Here is a 26,290-nt window from a genome sequence, read left to right as displayed (position 1 = left end):
ATGCAAAGAAGATCTAGAGGTAAACACTTCTGTACAGTAGCCTTTTTAAGACCTAATTTCCTTAGGAGGCCAGGCAAACCCCTCTGATGAGAGATATAGTAACACCTCCTTGATATATATCGTTAAAACTCTCAGTAGTCTGTTAAAATCTTGTAACCCTGAATTTAAATTCTAACTCTGACAGCTTTCTCACTTTGGCAAATTGCATAATGTCAGTTTACCCATATATAAAACCGGACTAATAACAGCATCTGTTTCGTAGTTTTATTGTAAAGATGAAAAGCACTTAGAATATTTCTTGGAACCCAGTTAATCCTCCTAAATACTTTTTTCTTTTTTTTCAGCTTTAATTGAGTTTATTGGTACATTTTAGGGATACAGTACAGTTACATTCATTGTTGGAATCTTGTACCTCTACATGACAAGTCTTGGTTCTCATTTTTTCCCCTTGTCCCTGCCCTCCCTTCACCCCCTCCTCCCCTCCCCATCTACAACCACTTTATTTCCATCTTTTCATTATCTCACATTTTTTTCTTTTCCCTTTTCACCCTTCCCCTACCTGTCCTTCCTTCCCTACACCTTTAGCTCCTTTCTTCCCATTTCTCAATGTCAGTAACCTTATTAGGGTCTTCTGTATTATTGCAGATTATTCACACCAGAGAAACTATTTGGTATTTACACATGTGTGCCTTATTTATTTCACTTAGGAGTACATCTTCAATATGTTCCATTTTCCTATGAATGAATCTATTTTCTCTAAATACTTTTTTCATAGAATGAAAAAAATTCTGCCTCAATGAGACCTCTAAAGTGGTAAGCTACAAAAATACTTTGCCAAATGATAGTTTAAAAATTTTAGGTAAAAATTTTTAAATATTGAAATGCATCATACATTTTGTACTGAATATATTCAGTGACATGCTAAATAATCCACAGGCATGAAGACTTCTAGAGCCTTCTGTAGTATAGCAATGTGCAGTTGATTTTGGTATCATTAGTAATAAGTTTAGGTAGTATTTGTTTATGTAGGGATACATTTTTAGGGGATAAAGTAACAGTTTGGGAGGAGCTTTTAATTTTTAAGGTTGATTTAGGTGGGAATAATATATTTCCTCACATAATAATTTGTTTCTGGTTGTGATTTAGGCATTTAAGGAAGCTGAGTTAACTTGCTCAACACACCAGATCCACATGCTTAGTGAGGAAAGATTTATTAATGTTGTCTGCCGTAGGTTGTGCTGTGTGCATGAACTCCCAGCCAAGGATGTGTATGTGTGGGGGCTACAACTCAGAGCTTGGAGGCAGGAGCCCTTTTCTGCTTTGCAAGAAAGAGCTACCGATTAGATCCCTCATGCTACATGGTGGAAACTGCCCTGGGGAAAGCCAGCTAGTTGAATTCCAGTTTCTCAGTGACACAAACACTGGATTTCCTCAGTGGTTTTCCCACCCTAGATGGTTAGAACCTACATGTGGAAGTAATAAATGAATATTGGCTGGACAGAAGTATGGGAATTAAGTTATTGTGCACATTTTCACTGTACAAGTTGGGGAAAGAACAGTTACTTTGAAGCTGCATCTTACACTGCTTAGACTGTGCAGAAATGACATGAAATAAAGGAGCAAGATCATGGGAGTGAGGGGAACCAGCCTAGTGACCAGGGGCCTTGCTGTCCTGCTTCACATAGGATATTCATTTAACACAAACAACATATACAGCACTTATTGGTAGTTGGCACTGTCCCAAAGCACTTTACACACACAGGTTTCTTAATCATTACCATTTATGAATTTATTAAAAAGGTATTATTGGGATGCTCACTTTATAGATGAGGGACCTGAAGCACAGTGAGGTTAGTGGTATGTCGAAAGACGAAAAAAATGGAAAGGTGAAAAGATCAAAGGTGGGACAAAAAACTAAAAGAGGAGAAACGGGTAGAAAGAAAAATACCCCAACCTCCCAGAAAATCTGAAAATAAGAAAAAAATAGAAAAACTTTTTAAAAAGTTTGAGTCAAGAATTCTGTTTTGGCATGAGCAGTTTTTCCCAAGATCTGCTATTTTGTGATCCAGATAGCCGTGACTTTGTCCACCTAGCTCTATGGCCTGTGGGTTTTTGAGTTGCCCCCTGCACCTGAGGCCCCTCTGTCCATTCACTTTAAACTGTGGTTACTGTCCAAGCCCACGCATATCTTTGCTCCCATTCATAGGTGGGAAATTCCATCAGCCCTCTGATGTCTGCTGAATGTAAGCCATGGGGGCTGGGGCTCAAGTGAACTGTTGGACTTAATGTTGATGGTCACAGGGTCTGATTTTGCTTCCTTCCCTCCACAGACATTGTTGTCTTCCAAGATCAGGTCATTTGGTCAGTCCTCACCTCTGCTGCCCCATGCCAAGGAGGAGCAGAATGTAGAGCTGATGTGGAGTTGGTGGATGGTCTCACCCTTGTGTGGGGAGCAGTGATGGTGTCGTGTGTGCTGGTTTTGGGGATGGGGCACCGCTGGTCCAGAGAAGGAGCACTGTGGGTCCAGTGTGGTTCTGCCTGTACCTGTCCTTGATCACGTTGGGGGAAGGGTGCTGCAGGCCTGGTGCCTGGTGTAGGGAAGAGGTGCCGCAGGTCTCCCTGCTCATGTCCTTGCTCATGTTGGGGAGCTGAAGTGTATTTTACTTATAGTTCTGGAGGCTGGGATGTCCAAGAGCATGGTACTGGCCTGTGATGAGGACATCTCTGTTTTGTTGTAACATGGCAAAAAGGCAACTGAACACACACAAGACAGAGAAAAATCAGGCCAAGCACAGCCTTTTCACCAGGAACCTAATCCCTTGATAAGTAAACAATTCCCCAGATTACAGCATTAATTCCTTTACAAGGTTGCCTCTTAAAGTTCCCACATCTTATAACAGCAGTCCCAGATCAACATGAATTTTAGTGGGAACATTCACACCACAGCAAAAGGAAATGACAAGGTGATTCTAAATGTAACAAGCCTTGGGGATACAGTTTTTATGCTATTGTGAAGGCTACTGTATAAAAATAATTATAGGAAATGCTACATGAAATTGAATATCTGGAGATGTCTAAAAAACTGGAGTTGTAGCTTCTAGATGGGGGAGGAGAGATACAGGGTGGTGGTTAGCTTGTTATTCCTGGGGTACTACAGTCAGGTCCTGGTTCTACAATTTACCAGTGTATGGTTCTTGAGAAAAGTACTTAACCTCTCCACCCTATTTCCTCAGCTGTGAAATAGAGGTGATAAGAATATTCTTAGTATGAAAATCTGAAGTGTGTAGTGCCCAGTGTAAAACAGGTGCTCTACAAATGTTTATTTCAATCACTGTTATGATGCTGGAATTAAGAATCACTAGAACTACACAAAAAGCATCATATTCTACTCTGGGAAGATAAATATAAATCATATTCTTCAACATTTTTTGGAAGAAAGTTGCCTTTAACCAAATATAAATCTAAACTGAGAAATAAGAGCTTAATTCTCTCATCAAATAATTAAACTGGTAAGATGGTCTATAAGAAGGAAGTAGTAAAAGTGAAACCTCGTTGGAGGGAAAATACTGTTGCAGAATTCCAAGGGACAAGAGAGAGCAAATGGGAGTCAGGGAGATTGATTTCAGGTTTTAGGTATACAGTGGCTTGACAGACTGTGTCTGAAATGGCTGAGTGTTGAACAAAGAAAGGTTCCAGCTTTTATACATTTTATCAAAGGGCATGGTTTTTCCAGAGACTAGGAGTGAGTTTATTGGAACAGGACAAGGGCAGACAGTTTTATAAATTTGCCTTGATAGGAGAAAGTGTCTTACAAACCATATGAGAACAGTGTTGTAAGCTTTGTGTCTGGGACGTGGTTGTTTTCTGTGTATCAGAACAAGACATTAACAGCTACAGGGGAGAGGAGAGGCGGGTGATGGGGAGGGATCTACCCAAGGCTGGGAAGGACTTTTTTTTCTTTAAATTCTGCTTCAATACTAAAAATAAATGTTTAGCTGGGTGTGGTGGTGCATGCCTGTAATCCCAGACCAGCCTGGGCTACAGTGAGTTTCAGGTCAGTCTCAACTACATAGTGAGACCCTGTCTAAAAAAAAAAAACCCCAAATTAAAAAAATGTTTAGATGTCCTACCTTTAAAAACTATTGCTTAAGCACCTTATTAAAATAATAAATTTCATAGAAAGACTTCCATGTTTTTTAAAAAAGTTGCCCATCGGATCAGTTGCTCCTTTGCTGAGCTTCTCCTAGGCGTTGAACTTCTGTGCAGTGTTCTGGGCTGGAGGGATAGTGTGGAGAGCAGGCTGCCCCAATCTCTAACATCACGAATTGTTGGGCTGCATACCCCTGACATGCTGCTTCTGAGTCTTAGCAGTGTCTTCAGACAGTATCAGATGCTGAGGGTCTACACAAATACCTCACTACTTGGTGAAGAGCCACCAGTCACATGCTAAAAGCAAACATTTGGTCTCACATTTGGTCATCTGTGGCGGTCCAGCCGTCACAACACGAACGTACCTGAGTTGGGGAGTGAGGGTTGAGAAAGGACAGCACACTCAATAGTGTGGAGACAAGAGGTCCCATTTATTACACAGAAACAGCTCCTTTTAAAGGCAGGCCAACAGGAAGCATCAAGCAATATTAGGGAGGAGATCAAAGGTCAAACTTAACAAAGTCCTTGAGCCGGGCGTGGTGGTGCACGCCCGTAATCCCATAAAACTAGTCTGGATTACAGTGAGCTCCAGGTCAACACCGGTAATCCCATAAACCCAGCCTGGATAATCCCATAAACCCAGCCTGGATTACACAGTGAGCTCCAGGTCAATCTCATCTGTATAGCTGAGACCCTCATCTCAGAAAAGCCAAATAGAGTCATAGATTGTGTCAATGCCTCAATGGTAGAAGAAGTTACTTTTCCAATGTCAAATGCCAGCGGGCTCCCACAGTCATCTATCAGGATCAAATGTATCTTTGAGAATCTAAAATCTGACATGTAAGAGGCTGGCTAAGAGCCGAGGTAGCCTCTGGCCATAGCACATTTCTGCGGAGGCTGTGAGTATAAGTGTGCTGCTTTGTCCTTCTTCTGTGTGGTAGCTGTGCTCCATGGTGATTTAGTATTTTTTTTTTTTGAGGGGTACTGGGGATCGAACTCAGGTCCTTGCTCTTGTAAGGCAGGTGGCGAAACTACTGAGCTGAATTTTCGACCCCATACGGTGATTTAGTTTGAAAGCAGAGTAGTTCGGTTGTGAAGTCTAACATGAGCCTTTGACCCCATTAAAATATACTCATAGGAGAAAGGCCCAGGTTCAGCTTCTTAGATGTAACTGGCTATAAAATTGTGCATTGCAAAAAGCAAAAACACCAAACCAGAATCAAAAGAATCTGCTAACCAAATAAGAGTAAATTCAGCTAAGACTTGGGATTGTAATATCAAACAGACACACCCCAGGTGAAAATTGATTCCCGCTGCCTGCTGAACTGCTTTTTGGACTTCTCACTCTGGTATTTGCAGCATCTCCCATCGAATTGTCAAGACTTGTCTGTTGCTACTTGGGCTGGACCCACTGGCCTCTGTGCCTTTGCAAACGTTGCTCATGGCTTCCTGCCTGCTGCTCCCTGGCTCTCACTGCAGTCTTCTCTGCCCTGGAATGTCTATGGCCTTTGACTGCAGCAGACTCTACTCTGCAGAGCCACTTGCCACACACTCCCTTTTCTGATGGGTGTTTGTATCCCCCAGGCCTCCACTGGGACTGTGGGCGGGGATCCTCTTTGTACCCCAGTGCTTCACACAGAGCTGTGAACAGTGGAATGGATTTGTTGTGGTGCAAACTTCTTTCCACCCTCAGTACAGTGGGCTCTGAAAGTGTGGTATGGGACAAGGAAAGCAGAGCTGTCAAGAACAGAAATAAATCTCTATTCCAGAAACACAGAGGTATAAAGAGGTGATGCGATTTTAAAATTAAATGAAAAAGAGGGAGCCTTACCACTGTCCTCAGAGGCATTTTGATGAATTCCAAAAGCTGACATCATGGCTAAACTGTATAAAGTAGTCTTTGTTTGGTTACCACTTATGCTACATTGATAAGAAAAAGTTACTTGGAAATTTCTAACAGGGCTTGTTTTTCTCCTCCCCAGGACGAGTACTGTGACATCTGTAATTCCAGCAACCCGGAGAAGGCACATCCAGCCACCAATGCAATTGATGGCACCAGCCGTTGGTGGCAAAGCCCTCCTGTCTCCATGGGCACAAAGTATGAACAGGTCAACCTCACCTTGGATCTGGGTCAGGTGAGTTTTGCTTCCCAAGGGAGTGGACACATTACTTTAAGTCATTGTTTCTGAGGTAGGTTCTGATTTAACAATATTTTTTGTAAGAAACAACTCCTGTTTTAATTTACTAATTATTGTCCAACCTGTAACATCAACTTTTTGATGTTAATATCTGCCTACCTTAAAATAGGCAGAACAGTGCCTGTCACAATGCAGATCTCCATACTCCTCAATTGAATAAGTATAAAAATAGTTGCAGGGCAGGGGATTTAGCTCAGTGGTTCTATCACCTACCTTGTAAACGCAGGGACCCAAGTTCAATCCCCGGTACAAAAAAAAAAAAAAAGTTACAAATGGTTCTATTTGCAGGGATTCATCTTTTTTTTTTCAACTTAAATTTTATTAGCACATGTTTACAGTACATAATGATTCCATTTATCATGGGAAGTTGGTTCATCTACAGAACACATCTTAATTCTTTTTACTTCCTTTCTTCTCCCATCCCTTCCCCTCCTTCAATTGTGGTAAAATATATACAACAGAAAATATATACATTTTAATTGTTTTCAAGTTTTTAAGTTTACTGTCCAGTGGCATTAAATACATGGACATAATTTCGCAGCCATCCCCACCTCTAGAATTCTGTCTTTTCATCTTACAAAGCTGAAACTCTGTGTAAGTGAATCCCCATTCCCCTTTCTGCCCCGACTCTGGCAATTACCATTCTACTTCCTGTGAGTTGATGGCTCTAAGAACTTCATACAAGTGGAATTATCCAATAGTTGTCTTTTTGTGACTGACATTTTACTTAGCATAATATCCTCGAAGTTCTTCCATGTTGAGCCTGTGCTGGAAATTTCCTTCTTTTTTGAGGCTGAATAACATTCCATTTTATGTATAGACCACATTTTGTTTATCCATTTATCTATTGATGGACACGAGTTGCTTCCAACTTTTGGCTACTATGAATAGCACAGCAATGAACACAGGTGTGGTAAAGATATTTTTATAGCATTCTCTTGCCTGGAAATACTGACTCCGAACCCAGACTACCATAGTAGTAGGTTTGATGAGTAGATGCTGGGCTGCTTTTGTGGGCTGTGATTTCAATCATAATTAGTTTTCAGAGATCTTCAGTATCATTCTGGTCTACTTTGTTCTTCTGGTACCTGAGTTTCCTGCTTAGGTCCTACTAGCACTGCCTGTGGGGCACAATGGACTTCTCCTGGGCCAGTGATATCTGGTAAGGTGTGGGAGACAGCGGGCCATTGGGACAGGGGATGCTTTCCCAACCCACTGTCTGAAGCTGTTGGCCAGCAGAGGCTCCTGCTGTGGTGGACATTTGGGAGTTGAAGGCATGTATATGGTACAAAATATGAGACTGGATGAAAGTAAAAAAGAAGACAGGAAGGGTGGGATGCTGAGGCTGTCCAACTTCAGAAAGTCAAGGAGAAGGGAAGGAACAAGTGAAAGACTGGCATGGAAGGACAAATGGGGGGCGGACAACTGAGAGTGTGTGATATTCTAACACCCTGTGTCAGTGGGAGAATATCCCTGAGATAATCAACCGAAAGGGGGAGAGATGTGTTCTGGCTCATTGTGGCCTGTGATCACTTGGCTTTGTCACTTTGGATCAGTAGTGAAGGAGAAGATGATGGCTTAGAGCATGTGTCGGACCAAAGCTGCTCACCTCGTGGTAAGTGGGAGGTGGGGAGAGAGAGAGGAGGGAGGGAGAGAGAGAGAGAAAGAGAGAGGGAGGGGAGACATAGAAGGAAAGAGAGAGAGAGAGAGAGACCGGAGCTGGGGTAAGGGTGCATTCAAGGGTGACTGACTTCCTTCCACTAGGCTCCACCCCTTAAAGGGTTCATCAGCTCCCAGTGGGGCAATCAGGTGGGGACAATTAAGATCCAAACCATAATGCAGCCAGGTGAAGAAATTATATATAAAGAAGAAGGAGGCAATTTAGCCATTACAAAGAACCTAATTTTAAGAAATGGGAGAAGGATCTACATAGAGTTTTTCAAAGAACATACTTCAAAACCAATCAGCATATAAAAGATGCTGAACATCACTGGCCATTGGGGAAGTCCACGTGAAAACCATAGTGAGATACCATTATGCTCAGTTGGGTGCCTGTAATAAAAAAGGTTATAGCAAGTATGATAAGGCTGTGAAGAAATCGGAACACTTGTGCGTTGCCAGTGGAAATCTAAACTGGTTCAGTTGCTTTGGAAAAATAGTTTGCTAGTTCTTCAAAAATTCTATCATGGAATTACCATGTAACCCAGCAGTTCCACTCCTAGTTGTGTATCAGTGAGAAATGAAAACACACCTGCACAGAAAATTTCATTCATGAACACCCATGGCGGCATTGCTCGTAACAACCAGAAAGTGGAAGCAACTCAAAGGTCTATTAGCTGATGAATAGATTAACACATCACACACATATGATGGGATATGACTCAGTAACAAAAACGAATTTACAGATGCATGCTTCAGCATAGAGGAAGCTTGAGAGTGTCATGTTCTATGAAAGCTAGTCATAAAAGGTCATATTTCACATGGTCCCAAGGATATATGTTTGCGATAATGTCCAGATAGCCAAAACTATAGAGAGAAAGCAACTTACTGGCTACCAAGGACTGAAAGTTTTGGAGGAAACTGGGGAGTGACTGAGTGAAAGGCAGATGTTCTGAAATTGATTGTTATGATGGTCAGACAACTTTGAGAATCTACCAGAAACTATTGACTTGTACACTTGTGATAGATTTCACTGTAATATGATTTTAACTCTTTCAGAAAGTATGTTGAAAGGGGAATATTGGGTCAAATGGAATTTCTAATTTTAGTTTCTTGGGGAATCTCCCTACTGCTCTCTGTAGTGTGGTTTACATTCCTACCACCAAGGTAGAAGGGTTCCTTTTCCCCCTACAACCTCACCAGCATTCATTATTATTTGATTTCTTGATGATGGCCACTCTTTCTAGAGTAAGATGGTATCTCAGTGTCATTTTAATTTGCATTTCTCTAATGGCCAGAGATGTTGAACACTTTTTCATACATTTTTGGCCACCTGTACTTCTTCTGAGAAGTGAAGTGTCTATTCATTTTGGTTGCCCATTTTTTGTTTGGGTCTCGTACTTTGGGAATCTAATTTTTCTTTGAGTTCTTTATTTAGTTCTCTGTATGAGCAATAGCTGGAAACTTTTTCCCCCTTTCAGTAGGTTGTCTCTTCATTCTGTTGGGTCTGTAAATTTTAATCTATCAAAATTATCTGTTCTGAACATATGTTGCCAACTTCATTTCTTTCCTCTAAAGCTATTTTTAAAAACCTCCTTTGATGTGCTGAAATACCCCCAATTAAAACAGTTAAATTAAGAACACATCAACCTACAAACAATTTAGTAATTTGCTTGTTGCTGACAGACATTAGTCATGGCATGTACACCCGTGCAGGCTGTGGGCGTGGGCAGGCAGCTCTGTGAGGCTGGTGTGGCGATCCTAGAGTCGCCTGCCTTGGTTCATGCTGACTACACGTGGCCCTCTGACACATGCTGATCTGTGCCTCAGTTCTCCCACTTATGAAATGAGATGACTCTGTAGGGTTGTAGGATTGTTGCGATGTTTCAGTGAGTTAAGTGCTTCATTTTCAGCTTTCTTTAGGGCAGTGCCAGTAGTTTTTCTTTAGTAAAATAAAATGAATGTCAATAAACACTCATTAAAAAGAACAGACCTGTAGCTCTTGTGGCTGTAGAAAACACTGTATATAATACTATATACTATACTCTTAAGAAGTTCAGGAACAGTGAAAGCAGCATAAATCATGTCGGGGGAGGACATTTTTTTCCTCTGTTATGTGGGAACAGCAAAATGTGCCCCATAAAGCATGTTTTATCTTGTAAGATTCATATTTTATGCCCCATTGGTAAGATCTGTTCTTTTTTGCTGTTGCTGGATTTAACCATGAGAATGTATTTGTGAGACTAATTTTTCTAATTTAAGAGTAACATCAACACCTTAGGGCAGTGTGAATTTTGGTGCATGGTTGGGAAATAAAATATATATTCCTAACTTGTTATGACTAAATCACCTTTCCTCACCTACTGAGAACTGAAATTTGACTCTGCTCTAGTCAATTTGTGCTTATTTTGTTGTTAGAGGCTGTTTTCTCTGTCTCTTTTTGAATTGGCTATTCGTTTCCTAACACGTTATTTCCAGGATTCAGTCTTGAAGGACATTTTCACCCTCACAAGGTGGTGCATATAGGGTACTTCCATGATTGGCCAGAGCATGGCATTTTCTGAGGTATTTAATTGCATTTGATTATGCATTATTCATGAGTTTCAGGCTATAAAATAAGGAAACAGTGTCTTATAGGAAACATTCACATTGCATGGCCAAATATTATGAATCCATTTTCACATTTAAAGTGAAGTGAGGATGCCTACTTTTTGAAGCAGAGTTATCGGCGTCCAGGGACATTGGTTGATCCCTGGACTCCTCCTGGCAGAGTGTCCCCCTGTGAGATAGGAAGGCAGAGTGATGGGACTCTGTGCCTGTCCTGGACTTCCTTTCAGGGGGTCTGACACCTTTGACTCCCTGTATTCACCTTCCTGGCTCCTTCCCCCAGGGTGTGGTCTAAGGAAAGCCATGGGGAGGTAGGTGTGGCATGGTCCCCATGGTTCTCTGAAACCTGGCAGCCTGGAGGTTGAGAAGAGCTGGCTCTTGGGTTGGAAATGAAGCAGAGCCAAGATAGGAGCCATGGAGAGCAAGCCCGGGCAATAGGACAGTCACGAGGAGAAGAATTTTGAGGATTTCATACAACTTATAATGTCCTCAAGAGTATTGCTTTCGAACTGTTAGAAATGGGAATATACAAAACAAAACAAGCAGACAACCCTTCCCAGAAACCTCTAAAGGATGGAGTGTTTGATTTTTAAGAGAGAAGGCAGCCTTGACTCTGTCCTTCAGGGCCACTGGGGGAGGAGGCCAGCTTTGAGGTACAGATGAAGCAGCTGACCAGTCTGTGGGCCTGTGGACCAAAGACTGAGATGCCTGCAGCCCCTGGCTTCTGCAGTCCCTGACTTCTGCTGAGGGATAATGTGAGTGATAGTTACTTCCTGAGCCTGTCACTCAGCCAGACTTGAGGACCAGCCAGCCATCCGATTTTCTGAGAGCCTTGGGCTCTTTGGGGCTCCAGGAGCTATTTAATTAAAGCTATGTATAGGTTGGCTTCAAAAGTCCAGCATTTAATGTTCACAGATGCGACCTTATCTTCCCATGGAAGGAGCTGGTGGAAAAGCACCCCATTTCTCAGAGAGCCATTTCTAAAGTGATTCCACATAATTTATAGCTCAAAGTCCTTGGTGAAATTACACCTCAGTTGTCCCTGGTAGTAACCTGCTCATTAACACATCACTCATTGGTTTTTTTTCTCTGTCTACTATGTCCCTCTTGTTCCCAATTTGTGCTTCTTGAGGTCAACTCCTAAATAAACTACCTGTACTGAAGTCTTTGTCTTTCAAGAGCACTCAAACTAAGAGAAAAGAAGGTGCCTGAGACCCAAAACCATACCCCTATGTGTTCACACAAGCAAACATCATGTCAAAGTTGTTTAAAATACAATGAATAAAGTGGGAAGGGTAGGGGAAAGGAAATAAGGGAAAAGAAAAAATATGAAAAAAGGAAAAAATGGAAACAAAGTCTTTGTAAATAGGGAAGGGCAGAGGGGGTAAAGGGAGGGAAGGGGGATGGGGAAAAAATAAGAACTAAGATCTGTCATGTAAAGGTACAAGATCACAGTGATGAATGTAACTGTATCATTTACCTTAAATGTAACAGTAAACTTAGTGAAAAAAGGCAATGAATAGAAAATTCAAAAGTGTTGAAGAAGCTTAAGAGTAACAAAAGAAATAGCGTTAGAAATAGTATTAATTTTTAAGAAAAAAATAAGTCATAAGAGAAATATCCCATTACTCTACCTTTCTGTTTTCTCATGAACTTATCATAAAGTCCTCATGGACCAGATGCAAATACAGGGCCCAGTTATCTGCAAGTGAATTTAATACGGAAACACAGTCTTTGTCACCCTTGCTAATTCTAACTAGCATGGAGGGAGGTCTCGGCTAGATTCTGAGTCTCCCTGAAGACCGAAAATTAAATTCGTTCTGGAGATACTTGTCAGATGATGTCACAGGGAGCCTGACTTGGTTGGGGGCCAGGGTGACCAAGTCCTGTGTGATGTGCTGCAGGATGTCTCTTCGGAGCTCCGTGTGCAGTGACATCAGTTTGGTTACTTGGAATTGGTCCCCGTGGAAGCATTTACATGATAGAAATAATAAAATATTACAAATTAAGCCTTCTTCTTTAAGACAATTTATCAGCCTACCTCTCAAGTCTTTCCCATACTCCTCTATGTCCCTCTCCCTCTCCTCGCTTATTACAATTATTATTATTTCAGTGCTGGGATCAAATGCAGGACCTTGCACATGCTAAGTAGGTGCTCTGCTGCTGAGCTACATCCCCAGCCCCTCTACTTATGTGGTTAATCACTATGTCACGTGTCCTAATATCTCTGGGATCTGGCTTCTCGCCATTGGCGCTACAGGACCCTAATTTGGCCCTTGACAGCTCTTTCCATGACAATTTAACCAGTCTCCTGAGTGATTTGTTAGCCTCTCATCTTGGTTCACTCTGCTTTTCAGTCAGCTTGAGAGGAACAGAGTCCATAATGAGGAGATGAGAAAGCTTAGAACCACGTGGAGCTGGCAGTCTTTCCAGGATCTCCCTGTGAGTCTTCTCATGGCTTTCAGAGGGAATGGAAGGTGTGAGCACACCGTTCTCCCTGATTAACATCACTCGGTGTGTCTCTTTTACTCTTGGGGTAAAGTCCAGCCCCTAAGCGTGGTATGCAAGCCCCTTCCGGGGGTAGCCCTTTGCTAATTTCTTCTGTAGATACCACCTTCTTCTGAAAGCCACAGGCCTCATCAATTGAGACCTAACTGTAATTCCCCTGAGAGCTGATGAAGCTTTCTGCCTCTGCTCCTCACTCTGGTGCTGTCCAGAGCTCCAGGGATTCCTTTCCCCTGCCCTTCTGGCTCTCCTCTTCCCAAGATGACTCAGGCGTCACTGCAGGGGTCCTCACTGGTCCTCTGCTCCAGCCCTGTCTCTTTCCTCAGAGGCTTCTGCTGTGCCTCTTGTATACTCCTTGGAGTCAGGAACTGTGTACAAAATTCTTTTTCAATCTGTAGGTCTAGGAAGTCCTCAGACATGTACGATGTCCTGAAACATGTTGCATTAAATGAAATATGAATTCCCACACTGTTCTTTTTATGTTATCCATTTGCTGCAGTGTCTTGCTACCATCCCAAACAGCTCTGCTTTATTTTAAATATAACTAGCATTTACATTTGTTGGTTTTCATCTAACACTAAAAATATAGCAGACATTACAGAAAATGAGTTAAATGTTTCCTTCCACATCACTCAGCTGGCCGTAGGCAAACAGCATACATCTGAGAAACAGGAGCAGGGATAAACACTGGACTGGGAAGCAGCAACACTGGGGAAAACAAGATGCTTTTGTGCTGGAATTTTCTCCCCCTCTGTAGATAGAAGTTAGTATGTGTGGTAAAGTGGTCAATGAGGGTCACCGTGACCTACATGATGACTCTTACCAGGAAATCCAGATTCACACAGAATCCTGGCATTTGGGTGCCTTCCAGGATTAAGGCCATTGCAAAGTTGTCAGAGGGCTGTCACAAATGGTGGCAGCCAGCTTTTGGTGTCACGTGGGCAAGGGAAGCCTGTGGCCCAAGGAGTGGCAAGTGGGAGCCCACTGGCTGCTGAAGCTGCCTGGGTTTTACAGGCTGCTCCTGTGGCTAGACAGCAAACATGCAAACTGGGCTCCCTTCTCGAGAAGCAGGATTGTGGCTCACACTGATTAGAGAAAAAGAAACAGAGGCAAAGCCCTTGGCACCATTTAGAAAAGGTTGATGCTAATTCTAGGCTGCTGAGAAAGCAGAAGGAAGATGGCGGGCCACGGAGAACAGAGTCACACTGGGCGGGAAGCTGAGCAGGCAGGGAAGTCACTGTCTTCTTGAGAAGGACCCAGGCTCTCACCACAACCTTTGGGTATCCGGGCACGGTCAGAGGCATAGAACTGGGGCAGGTTGGGGGTCGGAGTGTCCAGGGCTTGGTAGGTGGGGAAGACTTGTGGCTAAGGCCAGTGATTGCCGTGAATGTTTTCTGTTCACTGGAGAGCCCTGGGTAAATATGGAGTATTCTTATTTCTCAGAGGAATATTTTTTTATTTTCTTATTCATCTTATACTCATTGTTTACACTCTTACAAAGTACATATTTATTATTTGTATAGATTTTTAACACGAGTTTCCATCTGTTGACATCCTTTAACCACAAAAATTAATCAATTAAATGAAGACAAGCAGAACATTTGGGAGGGTGTGAAGTGGTGGCAGTTTTCAAATTAGCAGTAATCAGAAGTAAACATAGGGCTGGTGAATTTAGCTTAGTGGTTCCACCTCCTGCCTCACAAGCACACGGTCCCGAGTTCGATCCATGGTACCAAAATAGAAGAAAGAAAGAAAAAAAGAAGTAAGCATATTCAGATTGTGACTAGTGTGTCTATTGTTTTGGATGAAACACATTCTACTCTATTCTCACATTACTGTCTTGGAATTCCCATCCTTTGCTCCCTTTCCCAAATGCCAAGCATTTCTCTTAATTCAAAGCCATCCTTTCTAGAGGCTGCATTATCTATTACCAGTACTGCTCAGAGGAATTATTGTTGTTGACCCTTCTCCTAGCCTTCAGTCGTCTTGTCTCTGGGAATTGAGCAGAATGTGTAGAAACACGTTCACATAATAGGCCTGGGAACTCAGTACTGATGTTATATCTTTCCAAATATTTGTATTTAAAAAGATCTGTCTTTGACATGGAACTACTACTGGTGAGAATCTCTCCTAAAGAAATGATGAAGGATATCCCCAAGTGTTTGAGCAGCACAGAATGGGGAGTTATCTCAGGTCTAACAGAAGGGGACTGATTCGGTTAATGGATTAGTAGGCAGCCATTCAAATGACACTTAAGAGCAGTCTTTATTACTGACACAATGTGTATCTGCGCTCTAATGTGAAGAACAAATCAGAACTCTATGTAGGCCATATATATAATGTATATGTTATGATCTCATGCTGTAGTAAAAAATAATGTGTATGTATAAATGAAGAGAAAAGTTAGGATGCTAAAAGTGCTTCTCTCTAGTTGCAGAATTATTGGCAATTTTTACTTTCTTCTGTGACTCTCATTTAGATCGCCAGCTCTGGATTATTACCTAGGTACAAATCTAGCTCCATGACTTTTTGGCTGGGTGATACTGGACTCTTTAGCTAATGTCTCGGAGTCACCCTTCTTTTCCTAAAATATAAGGATAAATCTAGCACCAACCTCATAGGGTCATTGTGAGTAGGTTGCTGTGGCGAATGCACAGCCCCTGCTAAAACTCATTCATCTCCAAGCCAGGAACCCAGACACTGTTTTCTTCCCTTATTTGCTCATTTCTTCTGGTCCAAGTGTTGCTGCCCCCAATCCTCGGGGCTGTACAAACCACCACCCAACCAAGGGTGGCCTTCTTGTGCCTGTCCCTAAAACCCTGCTCGTTTTCAGCCTGGGGTCCCTGACCTTTGCCGCTCCAAGTGTGGTCTTCAGATCCACTGCCCTGGGCTCTTGGGAGCTTGTCAGAAAAGTAGACTTTTGGGGCCCCAGTCTGGATCTGCTGAAAGGCAGCCTGCATTGTAGGTCCCCAGGGAGACCACAGGCACATTGAGATTTGAGAAGCGCTGCTTTAGACTGAGCTCTCAAAGTCACCTGTAACAAAAGACTGTTTAAAAAAAAAAAAACTTTTCTGTCGCAGATCAGCACTTTTGTAAAACATAGTAAAAATGAATTCTTACACAAATGAAAGATAAAGCCTAAAGACATAGAAGATACAAGTCTCATAAAAATGACGTTCCATAGACATCAGCTCACTCTTGAATTATTATGAAGGTTTCTAAATGTCAACTTTCAATTCCTGTCTTTTTTTTTTTTTTCATTGTGCATGAATAACCAACAGTTCCTAGACCATCACTGGCCCAGGGTCCAAACTGGGAGTAGTGGCTCTTGACCGTGTAATGAACTGTTCTCCAAAGCCTTAATGCCCACAGGTCTGACCCTCAAAGTCTGCCTTGGTGTCACTCTTCTGGCTCAGATTTAGGTAGTTCGAGCTATGTTTATTAATTATTTAAAAATTTAAATAGCCCCAAGCTTCCTCAGGACCCAGATGGTCTCCTTTCGCTCCCCACCCTTCTCTCCTCAGTGCTCACCGCAGTGGGCAGTTCTGAGTGGCTTCAGCAGCCTGTCCCTGGCTGGGATGCAGCACTCTCACTTGCAAAAAGTGCTTTCTACCAGTTGAAATTTGCCTAGATTCTCCGGTGGTGGTCTCAGAGGGATTATGGAAGGGGCAACTAAATAGAGGTGTTTTTTTTGATACCAGGGATTGAACTCTGGTCCTTTTGCTTGCAAGGCAGGCCACCAAACCAGTGAGCTAAATCCCTGGCCCTAAATAGAAGTTTTTAAAGAGTCCATCCAGTGTATGTATGTGAATGTGTGTGTTTCATTGCTGACTATGATTTTCCTTTCACTCTGTTAAAAAAAATTTTTTTTTTTTTTTTTTTTTTTTGGTACTACAAATCAAACTCAGGGCCTCATGCTTGCCAGGCAGGTGCAGTGGCACTGAGCTACATCCCTGGCCTGAAAATTTTTATTTTTGGTAATTTCATAGTGCTGTTTTCTTTACATCCTTATAAGTTGCCCTAAATCCTTCCCTACCCGCTTGTTCCCCTTAAACACAATGGGACATAGATAAAAACAAGAAATACATTGATGACTATAGTGAATAAAATCACTAGCTTCATCTCAGCCATGCTTTTTCTTTTGATTTAGAATTAACTGTGAATGTATATTTTATCTCATCGTGATTACCCTGAACTTGAAGATTTTGTGCACTCATATAGAAATATTTCTGAGACATTTTGGCAAGCAGAGTGTGGTTCTGTGGAAAAACACTCAAGCTTGGTCTGCTTACTATGGCTTTTTTCCCCACTTTGCTCCTTTCCAAGTGGATTGTCACTGGGAGCCAGTGTTGGGCAGAATGACCAAGTGTCAAAGGCCGACTGCAGAGTGTGCAGCGTTATAATTTTCTATTTTACAATCTGTAATGGACAAAGAACCCGCTTTTACTCAGTGGTTTCCTTTATAGCCTATTTGATTTTTTTTAACCCCTGCAGCAAATGTACCCTTTAATGATAAGGTCTCAGTAGCTATGGAACCATTTCATTCCCAGATATTTTCTTTTGCTCCCAAATGTTTCCAGTGACACTTGGATAATTAAGTGCGTTGATAGCTAAGAGTGGGCTTGAGTCTAAATAATACAGTCATTTTAAGCATTCAGGCCACGACACATAATGTCTGAGGCATTCTTTTAAAAGACCTCTTCCCACCCACATTGTACCTCTTCTTAGCCATTATTTCTCCTTTTGATAAGAGTTATTGCTTATTCTGGAGGATGGATGAGGCTTAGTAAAGTATGTTCTATATTGAAATGTCTTTTGTGTCTGTAATACTGGAGATCAAACCCAGGAGCACTCTACCACTGAGTTACATCCCCAGCTCCTTTTCCTTTTTCATTATTTTTAAATTTTGAGACAGAGTCTTGCTTAATAGCCCATGTAGGATTTGAACTTGCAATCCTGCTGCTTTAGCCTCTCCCCAGTGCTGGGATTGATAGGTATATGCCACTGAACTTGGCCTAAAAATTCTTTTTAATTAAAATTTTTTTATTTGATGACAGCAATTTTTTATATTTATAGGGCCCAATGGGACATTTCAATACATATGTCCAATGGCACACTAAAATTTCCTGCTTGATGTGTTATTCTACAGCAGATAGACGTGAATGAACAGATTATACGTGGGCCGCTTAAAGACTTATTTTGTCCCTAAACTGGTCTAGTGTCATGGCTTGGGGAAGACATATACTCTATTGGCAAAGAAATTAGGGCTGACTCTTTATAGAGATGGTTCGGAAGCTGCTGGCATGGCATAATTTCAACACGGAGATTAGGCCCCCTAGCAGCTAAGCTGGAGAAAAAGTAATTAGAAAGGGAATGTCCTCAGGAAAGGGAATGCATTGGCCTAAGCCACTGTAGCCCAGGTTTCTACAGGAGAAGGAACAGTGCTGGCAATGTGCTTTGGTGGAAATAAGGATACGCTGTATCTTATGGGTCAAACCAGTACATCTCAAACTTCCGTGTGCGACTGAGTTGTCTGGGAGGATGGTGACTGATTCAGAAGGCGCTCGTAGGATGTGCATCTCTCTGCTGCTCCCCCAGTGATGCCAAAGTTGCTGGTCCATGGGCCACATGCTGAATGGGTCACCATGAGCAGGTGAGGCCCATTCAGGAAGTTGAGACAAAGGCTCAGGGCAGCAGTGGAATGGTTGGTAGAGAAGAGAGAGAAACTCTGGTGTAGGGGAATGAGGCCCAGGAGGAGGAGTGGGGAGAGTGTCCCAAATGGCCTTCAGAGTGGGGATCATGCTGTGTTAGAGATGTGGTCCTGGAGACCAAGGCGAAACTTCTTGCACTCAGGTGCCTTTATTTTCATTCTGTTTGATCTGTGAACAAATTGGCTGGAAAACTGGGCTGTGTACCAATTCCCAGTACCAGCAGAAGCTCTCAGAGTGGAAAGCCTCCTTAAATGAAGGACCTGCAGGGTGAGTTTTCAGCACCAAACGCCCACACTTTGGCCTCATCTGACCCTGTAGCTGTCTGAGATACTAGGATAGCTAATTGTCTGTGAGCACAGACTTTGCAGTCAGACAGATGTGTATGTGAGTTCATGCTTAGTGTCCTACTCAGGGTGACTACCCACTTGCTATGCTTTGCTGAACTTTAGCTTCTGCCTCTACAGATAGAACATAATAATACAAATGCACTACAATTTTCAGAGGGCTGCACAAATGTAAGTATTTATATCCAGAATATATAAATCCTCAACAAATGCTACTTTTGCTTTTCCTCTTATATCTCCTTATCATTTTAATGATTTGGTTTGACTAATCTTTCCTGCAGGTGCCACATTTTCTTTCTTCCTTTTTCTTTTTTACCCTTCCAACCACCTGCTACAGTGTCCTGTCCCTTGACCTTGCTGACTTCCCTCGAGCTCAGAAATCACCGTAGACAAAGCTCCATGTTCTGGGACTAGCCTTCAGCCAGAGCAAAACACAGGAGCTCAGGGTTTCTAGCTCAGTGAGCAGCATCCGGCTTTGAGGATTTCACATTCTTTTTGGGGAGTCTGATGCACGGACAAGATTAGTGCACACTCCAGTGAATATAACCACCATGAGGGAAGGGTTATGTCTGCTTGGGTCATTGTGGGAAGATTCCTCAGAGCCCTTCAATTTATCTTTCAAAGTTAAACAGAGTTTGTTGGACCGGTACTAGCTCCTTCAGACCACCCATCTCAGGTTTATCTGAGATTGAGGACTATTCTAGGATACAGAGTTTTTAGTGCTAGAACCAGGACAGCTTTAGGCAGATTGGAATAGTTGGTTGTCACCGTTAGTCCAGCATGATCTGCACTTACTGATCATGACTCATCTTTAGTGCAGACTCAAACTGGAATTTATTTCCAGAATTATATCCTGAGAATCTGCATTTTAACATTTTGCACTCACTCTGCAGGAAGGTGCTTGTCACTTTAAGGTGGAGAGCACTGCAATACTGTTTTCTCCTTGCTTAGATGCACATTACCGATTGAGGGTATTTCTCCTCCATGGCCTATGTAGGGAGTGGGAGGAAAAAAAAGAAAACCTCTACACCTCTAAAATTTCAGATTCCAACTCAGCGGGGATAAATGTGGCCAAACTGGTTTGCAGTGGGTCCTCTGAGCACCAGCACATGTGCACCCCCTGCTTACCGGAATTTCCAGTTCTCCTGCCAGGCTAGAGGTGTTCAGAGCATCCCTGGCTCCATGAAGGAAAGCCTAGCCATGGGACCTGCTTTGGGACCCAGTGTACCACATCTCCCTCCCTTGGCCTTGGTGATATCACAGGCATTCAAGTCTTTATCAGTTTGTGTCCCTGAGTGAAAAGACATCCAGAGGTGCTCACCCTCAATGCCCATGTGGCATAGGTGAGATACACACAACTTGCGTTGAGCCACTGAGACTTTGGCATTGATTGTGGTTGCAGCCTCAGCCAACGTACCATGGTAGACACACGCTCTGTACCTTCCTGGAGTCCCTAGCTGTTGAGAGAAAGGCATACAGAACTTCCCAGATTGACTCTCTGGCATGGAATGGTGGCGGTATAGCAAAGATTCCTTTTAGAATTCCCTGAACAGAAAGTGGGATTCCAACCAAACCACTGAGATGAGATCGCCTCGTGTAGTTACCTGTAGGTCCTTCACCAGACATTTCAAAAAGTGACCTGTCCTGGGCTTGCCTCGGGAAAAGCTCTGGCTGGTCTGAACAATACTGAGGAAGAAGCCAAGCTGCATTTACAAAGTCAGAATCCAAGGCAGGACCCTTGCATCTGGGCAGCCAGAGCAGTAAGTAGGACCAAGTCATCTGAGTGAATATTTGAAATTTGGGGCAAATTTATTCCCCGATCAGCGACTGAATTACAATTCAAATGGAAGCTGTCTTCTCTCTTTGCAAGTCAAGAGGTTAATGGACCTAATTCACTTAACAGCAGGAATGAGTAAAAAGAGAAACATCTCAGTTTACTGACTGCCAAAACCACAAGAAAGAAAGTTCTTCCCAGGTGCACGCACTTGCTCGCATTTGTGTCTAAAAGGCTTGCTCCAGTCGTGCCATCTTACCTCCTCCTTGAACCGCAAGGCGGCTACTGTGGCTGGCCCAGAACCAGAAAGCGCCAAGAGATTTTGAAAGGTTCCCTGGGAACCTTGCTGCATCTCTTGTCCAGAACACGTGGCAATATGAATTTTGTAATTAAGAAGGACTTGGTTTTGTGTCACCGTATGTCCTTAGGAAGACGTTGAGAACTTCACAGATTCAAGTCCCTGCCTCTAGGAGATGAGCTCTAGTCCTACTCTTCAGTGCACAACATGCTGTCATTCATTCTTCACGGAGCTCCTTTCTCACTTTCTAAAAACATTCTCCCTTTATCTGAGATCCCGATTCTTGTCCCATCCCACATCATAAGTACCTCTCGGGGGTCCTTGCTACTTCTCTTTGGGCGCACTCTTTCCTGAGGGAGCACGCACCTCCAAAGGGGGGAGCACTTCCAAGGCCATCTCTGTGTTTGCAGGAGCCACTTCCTCATACCTCAAGCCAGCCCTACGTGGTGCATGTCCACTGAGGGCTTCTTTCCATGTGGGTGGGTCCACCTGGGGAGCGTTCCCATCTATTTCCTGCCCCATCTTCTGGACACTGAGTGTGGAATCCAGGACCAGGTGTCACAGCTCCATCCTGTCCCTGGACAGCAGACGCAGTCAGAGGAAGGTGCTCTTCTCGGGCGTAGCCTGTCTCAGCCACACTGGGCCAACTGGCCCAAGATGTCCAATGGGTGTCCACCATTGGTCACCACACCTACATTGTTACCAGAAATAAGGAGGAAATAAAGTCTCACCAGAAATAAAGAGGACATTTCGTCCCCATCATCTCTGTTCCTTTCCCTTATTTCTGAATTGGTTCATAATCAGATAGGGAAGATGGATGCGTTTCACTGGGCTTTTCAAAAACCTCGACACTCAGTACTGCTTTCATCCCTTTGTATAGACATGGATACCAAGGCACAAGCAGAGAAAGGACCTCACAGCTTAATCTCCTAAAAGATCACAGTTTGGAACTGGAAGCTAGGCATTCTGGCTCCAAATTCTTCACTCTTGGCCATTATGAACTCTGCCTGTAAATTATGAAGTGTTGCTTTATTTATATGTCTTTTCATTTATATAATTGTACTATCACGTCTAGTTTGATATGTTCATGAACTTCGTGTTGTGGAACATCCATCCAGACTTCTTCTGACCTCCATAGGGTTGGTATTTATGACTACTAGTGAGTTGCTCTTTTACATTGATGACATTTCACATTTTGGTATTATATTACTGATAAAGTGTTGCCTTGGGAGAAATCATATACAGGTATAAATGGTGTGTGCTAATAGTTCCATCAGATATGTAGGATTCAGGTGGCATTTTTCCAAGAAAAGTGTTATAAATAAGAACTATCTCCTAAGTCAAACACCAAAACCTCAGATTGTCATTCATGGTGCTGTAACGATGTTTATATTCCACATTTGCAGGGATGGGATGGTCTAAACCAGTGCTGGGTTTTAGGGGAAATCCTTGCCTGTCTGTGTAACATTTGGGGTGCAGAGAGCAAAGGAGGCTCCCAGCCTGGGGAGAGGCCTAGGGAAGGCAGACTCAGAAATGAGAGGATAGGGAGAGTCATGGGCTCAGGCCCTTGTGTGGGGGCTGAGGTGATGGTGTTCCGTCCACACTAGCCCCAGACCCTCCTTTCTGGAAGGCCCACCCACCTTCTGAAGCCCCAGACCATTCCTGAGAGGAGGGGTCTGGATTGTGCTTAGTGGGGTTGTTCTTGCAGGCAGAGAAAATGTCCCCCCATGAATCCCCTTGACTGCCCGAGGGTGAGTCAGACTCTGCTACCCCCTTGCCCACTGTACGCCTGCCTGCGAGATGATTATTCCTTCTCAGTTTAGCCCACACCTGTGGGGGGGTCCACCCAGGGCCCCTCCCCAGCTCCTGGCCTACTTTAGGCCTCACAATGAGATCCCAGAACTAGATTCCAGGTGGTTCACCACACACACCCCTGCATTCCCCGGGCCCCTCGAGGTCTTTGCCCCGCCACAAAGGACACCTGTTGGAGACCTCTGTAGGATCTTCATAGGCTCCAGAAGAGTCTGGGAACACAGGGGCAGTCTTTGGATCTAGAGTTCAGCTGGCACACGTCTGCCCATTGTGGTGAAGGTGACTTGGAGTTGTCTTGTTTTGTGCCAAAGAAGTGCAATGCTCAGGGTTTGGGCTGTGCACCAGGATTGCCCTCAGCCGGGTGAAGTGGCCTTGGCCTACAGCTGCCTGTGGCCGCCGTACCCCTGCGGCAGTTCCTGGGCAGACAGGTCCAGGCAGTGCACATCCTGAGTTTATAAGTCTGTGTGCACTCGAGACTTGAATGCTTCCTTAATTGCTGTTCTGAGGACCCCTGTAGAGGAAAAGCACGGTGTTCCACAGAGCCTAGCGATGGTGCAGCTGGACCTGAGGTTGGCTAGGAGTTAGTGTGCGCAGGTGGGGCAAGGGTGGCATAAGGTTTCTGTTGGGGTCCTTTTAACTGGAGGGGGAAGCAAGGTGTATCCAAGTGGGATAGCGCAGAGACAGCTGGAAATACAGCTGTGAGTTCAGGTGAGAATTCCGGGCTAGAGAGAGAAGCTGGTAGTCAGCAGTGTAAGATGGAGAGGGTCTGGAGGGTAGGACTAGGGGTGACCTAAGAGCAGGAGGGGATGGAGCCAGCACAGGGCCCTTTGAAGTGTGGCTGAGCTGAAGGGAAGAGAGGTGGAGTAGGAGAGGGTGTGGATTTTCAGGACAGCAGAGACTTCAGAAGCTGCTAGGCTGGATCCCACAGAAGGCAGGGCAGTAGGATTTGGAGCATAGAGGTGGAGGTGACTTTGGACAGGAGGTTTCCCCTCCACTGGGAAGGAGGGGAGGTGTGCAGCTGTAATGTGGCTAGAGATTTGGGGAAGTAAGGGGAGACATTCCATTTTTGTAGTTGATTTTACCAGTCAGAAGTGCAGGCTTCAACAGTGAAAGGAGCAGGGCTGGAGTGGAGGGCAAAGGAGGCCCCGTGGTCAGAGCTGTGCACCGGTCCACCAGGTCCCTCCTGTGGCTGAATGCTGCTTGCTGCCACCTTCTGACTGCATAGTCAGTCCTTGGCCTTGGTCTGACACTGGACTCAGCAACCCCCTGCCAGCATCAGGCACTGTTTCTAGAAGCCAGATGTGAGGCCATCTCTGCTTCTTCTAGAAAGAATCCTTCGGTGATCTGCCTTTTGGTAAAATTTGTCTTGAAAGGAGGCTTGCAGTTCTCTGAGCTGGGGCCACATGGCCAGGCTGCCTTCCCTGCCTGGGCAGCTGGAAAAGGGGGCACCTGCAGCTTCCAAGGCATGCGCCAAAGTGTTCTGCTCCCAGCAAGGTTTACATGGTGGGAAAAGCAAACAAAGGAAAAGCAAACATCTGCAGGGTGGCACCCTCCCTAGCCACGTGTGGGACTCACACCCAGGGGCAGCTCTCTAACCCTCCCACAGGGCTGAGGTCTTTCTCAAGCTTTCTCATGATTTGACTCAAGGGACACATTCTTGGCCAGTTCACTACCTGAGCAGCACATCCTTCTCTGTCACACCAGGAGGCACATGATGCCAGGTTGTCCTATTATCCATGAAACTAAATTAAAAAGATGTTTACTAGGTTTTGCCATTGTAATTTCCATCTTACTCTTGTAATTAATAAGTAAGCTGTGAAGAGACATATTGAAATATTCATGTGTCAAATTCAAACTGTGGGATATTCTATGATATTCTATGATCCTGTGATGGATTCCATGATAGAAGAGTCAGAGACTGTATAGCAGACCAAGGAGCATTCTTGACTCTTCAAAATGTAATCATCTGGAGAGAAAACCATCAGGGGCACTGCTTTACAGTAAAGGAGATGAGACACACCCAGTAACTCACATATCACCCCCGACTGGGTCCTGGAATGGAAAAATAATGCCATGGACATAATTAAGAGAATCAAGGAAACATGTCAAAAACTGTCTTTCATCAGTCTTCCCCTGGGGTGGGGGTGGGAGGGAAGGGGAGTCTATCCTCCATCACATGACAGCCCACCCAGAATTTAATACCTACATCACATCTCCCTGGGCTCTTTTCAAGCAATCAAGATTCAAATCAGCAGAAGGTAAAAATTAAAATAGAAACTGGTATGGCGACAAAAAATAATAGTCTCTTGCTACCTGATTTAAAAGAAATAACCTAAGGGGAGATAAGTTATAGTTGCACCGGGCAAGTTCTGGTGCTCTAGTGCACAATAGGGTGACTGCAGATAAAGATAATGTACTGTAAATTTGCAAAGACTAGGAGTCTGAATGTTTTCCCCTCAAAGAAATGATAATTGTTGGAAGAAATAAATATATTTGCCTTGAGTTGAACATTATGCAATATAGACATGTATTGAAACATCACATGGTGCCCACTGAAATGTACAACTTTAGGGGTCATTTTGAAAAATTAATTAAAAATGTAGAACACCAAAAAAAAAAAAACCCCAAAAATAATTATAAGAGCCGAAGGAATAAATTCCTAAGCCAAAACTTAGTCTAAAGATTTGAGCTAACAATGTCTTGGAAATAATGAAAGATTTCAGGGGGGAAAAAGGAAACAACAGAGAAGAGAGGAACACTTATAGCTTGATTCTTACACCAATAAACTTGTAACTCCAGAAGGAGAAAAGGATTAATGACATTGAGCACGGTTTTCAATCTTTGCAGATTTTAATCATGTTTCTCTAAATAATTTTAAAGTACTTTGCTTGAGAGCAAACTGCTACTCAAGAGCATTTTATCCATAACCAACAATTTGCAAGTAAATTCTGGGGTGACTATAAACCAGCACAGCCCCACTAGAAAACAAGGGTTCTGAGCCCCATTTCCTAACCAAATCTTGTATCTTTTCCCACCATTAGCTGTTCCCAATGGCCAGCTGTTCCCTGTATACATGGAAAAAATAAAAAATAAAAATAAAAAATAAAAATAAATTAACATTTCTAGACCAATATGGCTGTCCATTTCTGTACAATGCCAACTCAACACAGTAAATTGGGATGACTTTTTCCAAAGTTGGCAGCACTGTTAAAGTTTCCCAAAATTCAATTTAT

General features: G+C 43.4%; 1 protein-coding gene across 2 annotated transcripts in view; it reads left to right on the top strand.

Annotated features, from left to right (window-relative positions):
- Positions 1-26,290, top strand: part of Lama3 (laminin subunit alpha 3) — a 216,352-nt gene that overhangs the window by 8,562 nt on the left and 181,500 nt on the right. For both annotated transcript variants that reach the window (XM_010638727.2, XM_010638728.2), the window contains exon 2: positions 6,132-6,284. In XM_010638727.2, the coding sequence (XP_010637029.1) occupies positions 6,132-6,284 (153 nt within the window). The remainder of the gene's footprint in view (positions 1-6,131; positions 6,285-26,290) is intronic.

Source organism: Fukomys damarensis, unplaced genomic scaffold, assembly GCF_012274545.1.
Source record: "Fukomys damarensis isolate Sample0158 unplaced genomic scaffold, DMR_v1.0_HiC HiC_scaffold_30, whole genome shotgun sequence".
Classification (NCBI taxonomy): Eukaryota; Metazoa; Chordata; class Mammalia; order Rodentia; family Bathyergidae; genus Fukomys; species Fukomys damarensis.
Note: the sequence above shows the minus strand (reverse complement) of the source record. Positions and strands in the feature narration are given on the sequence as shown.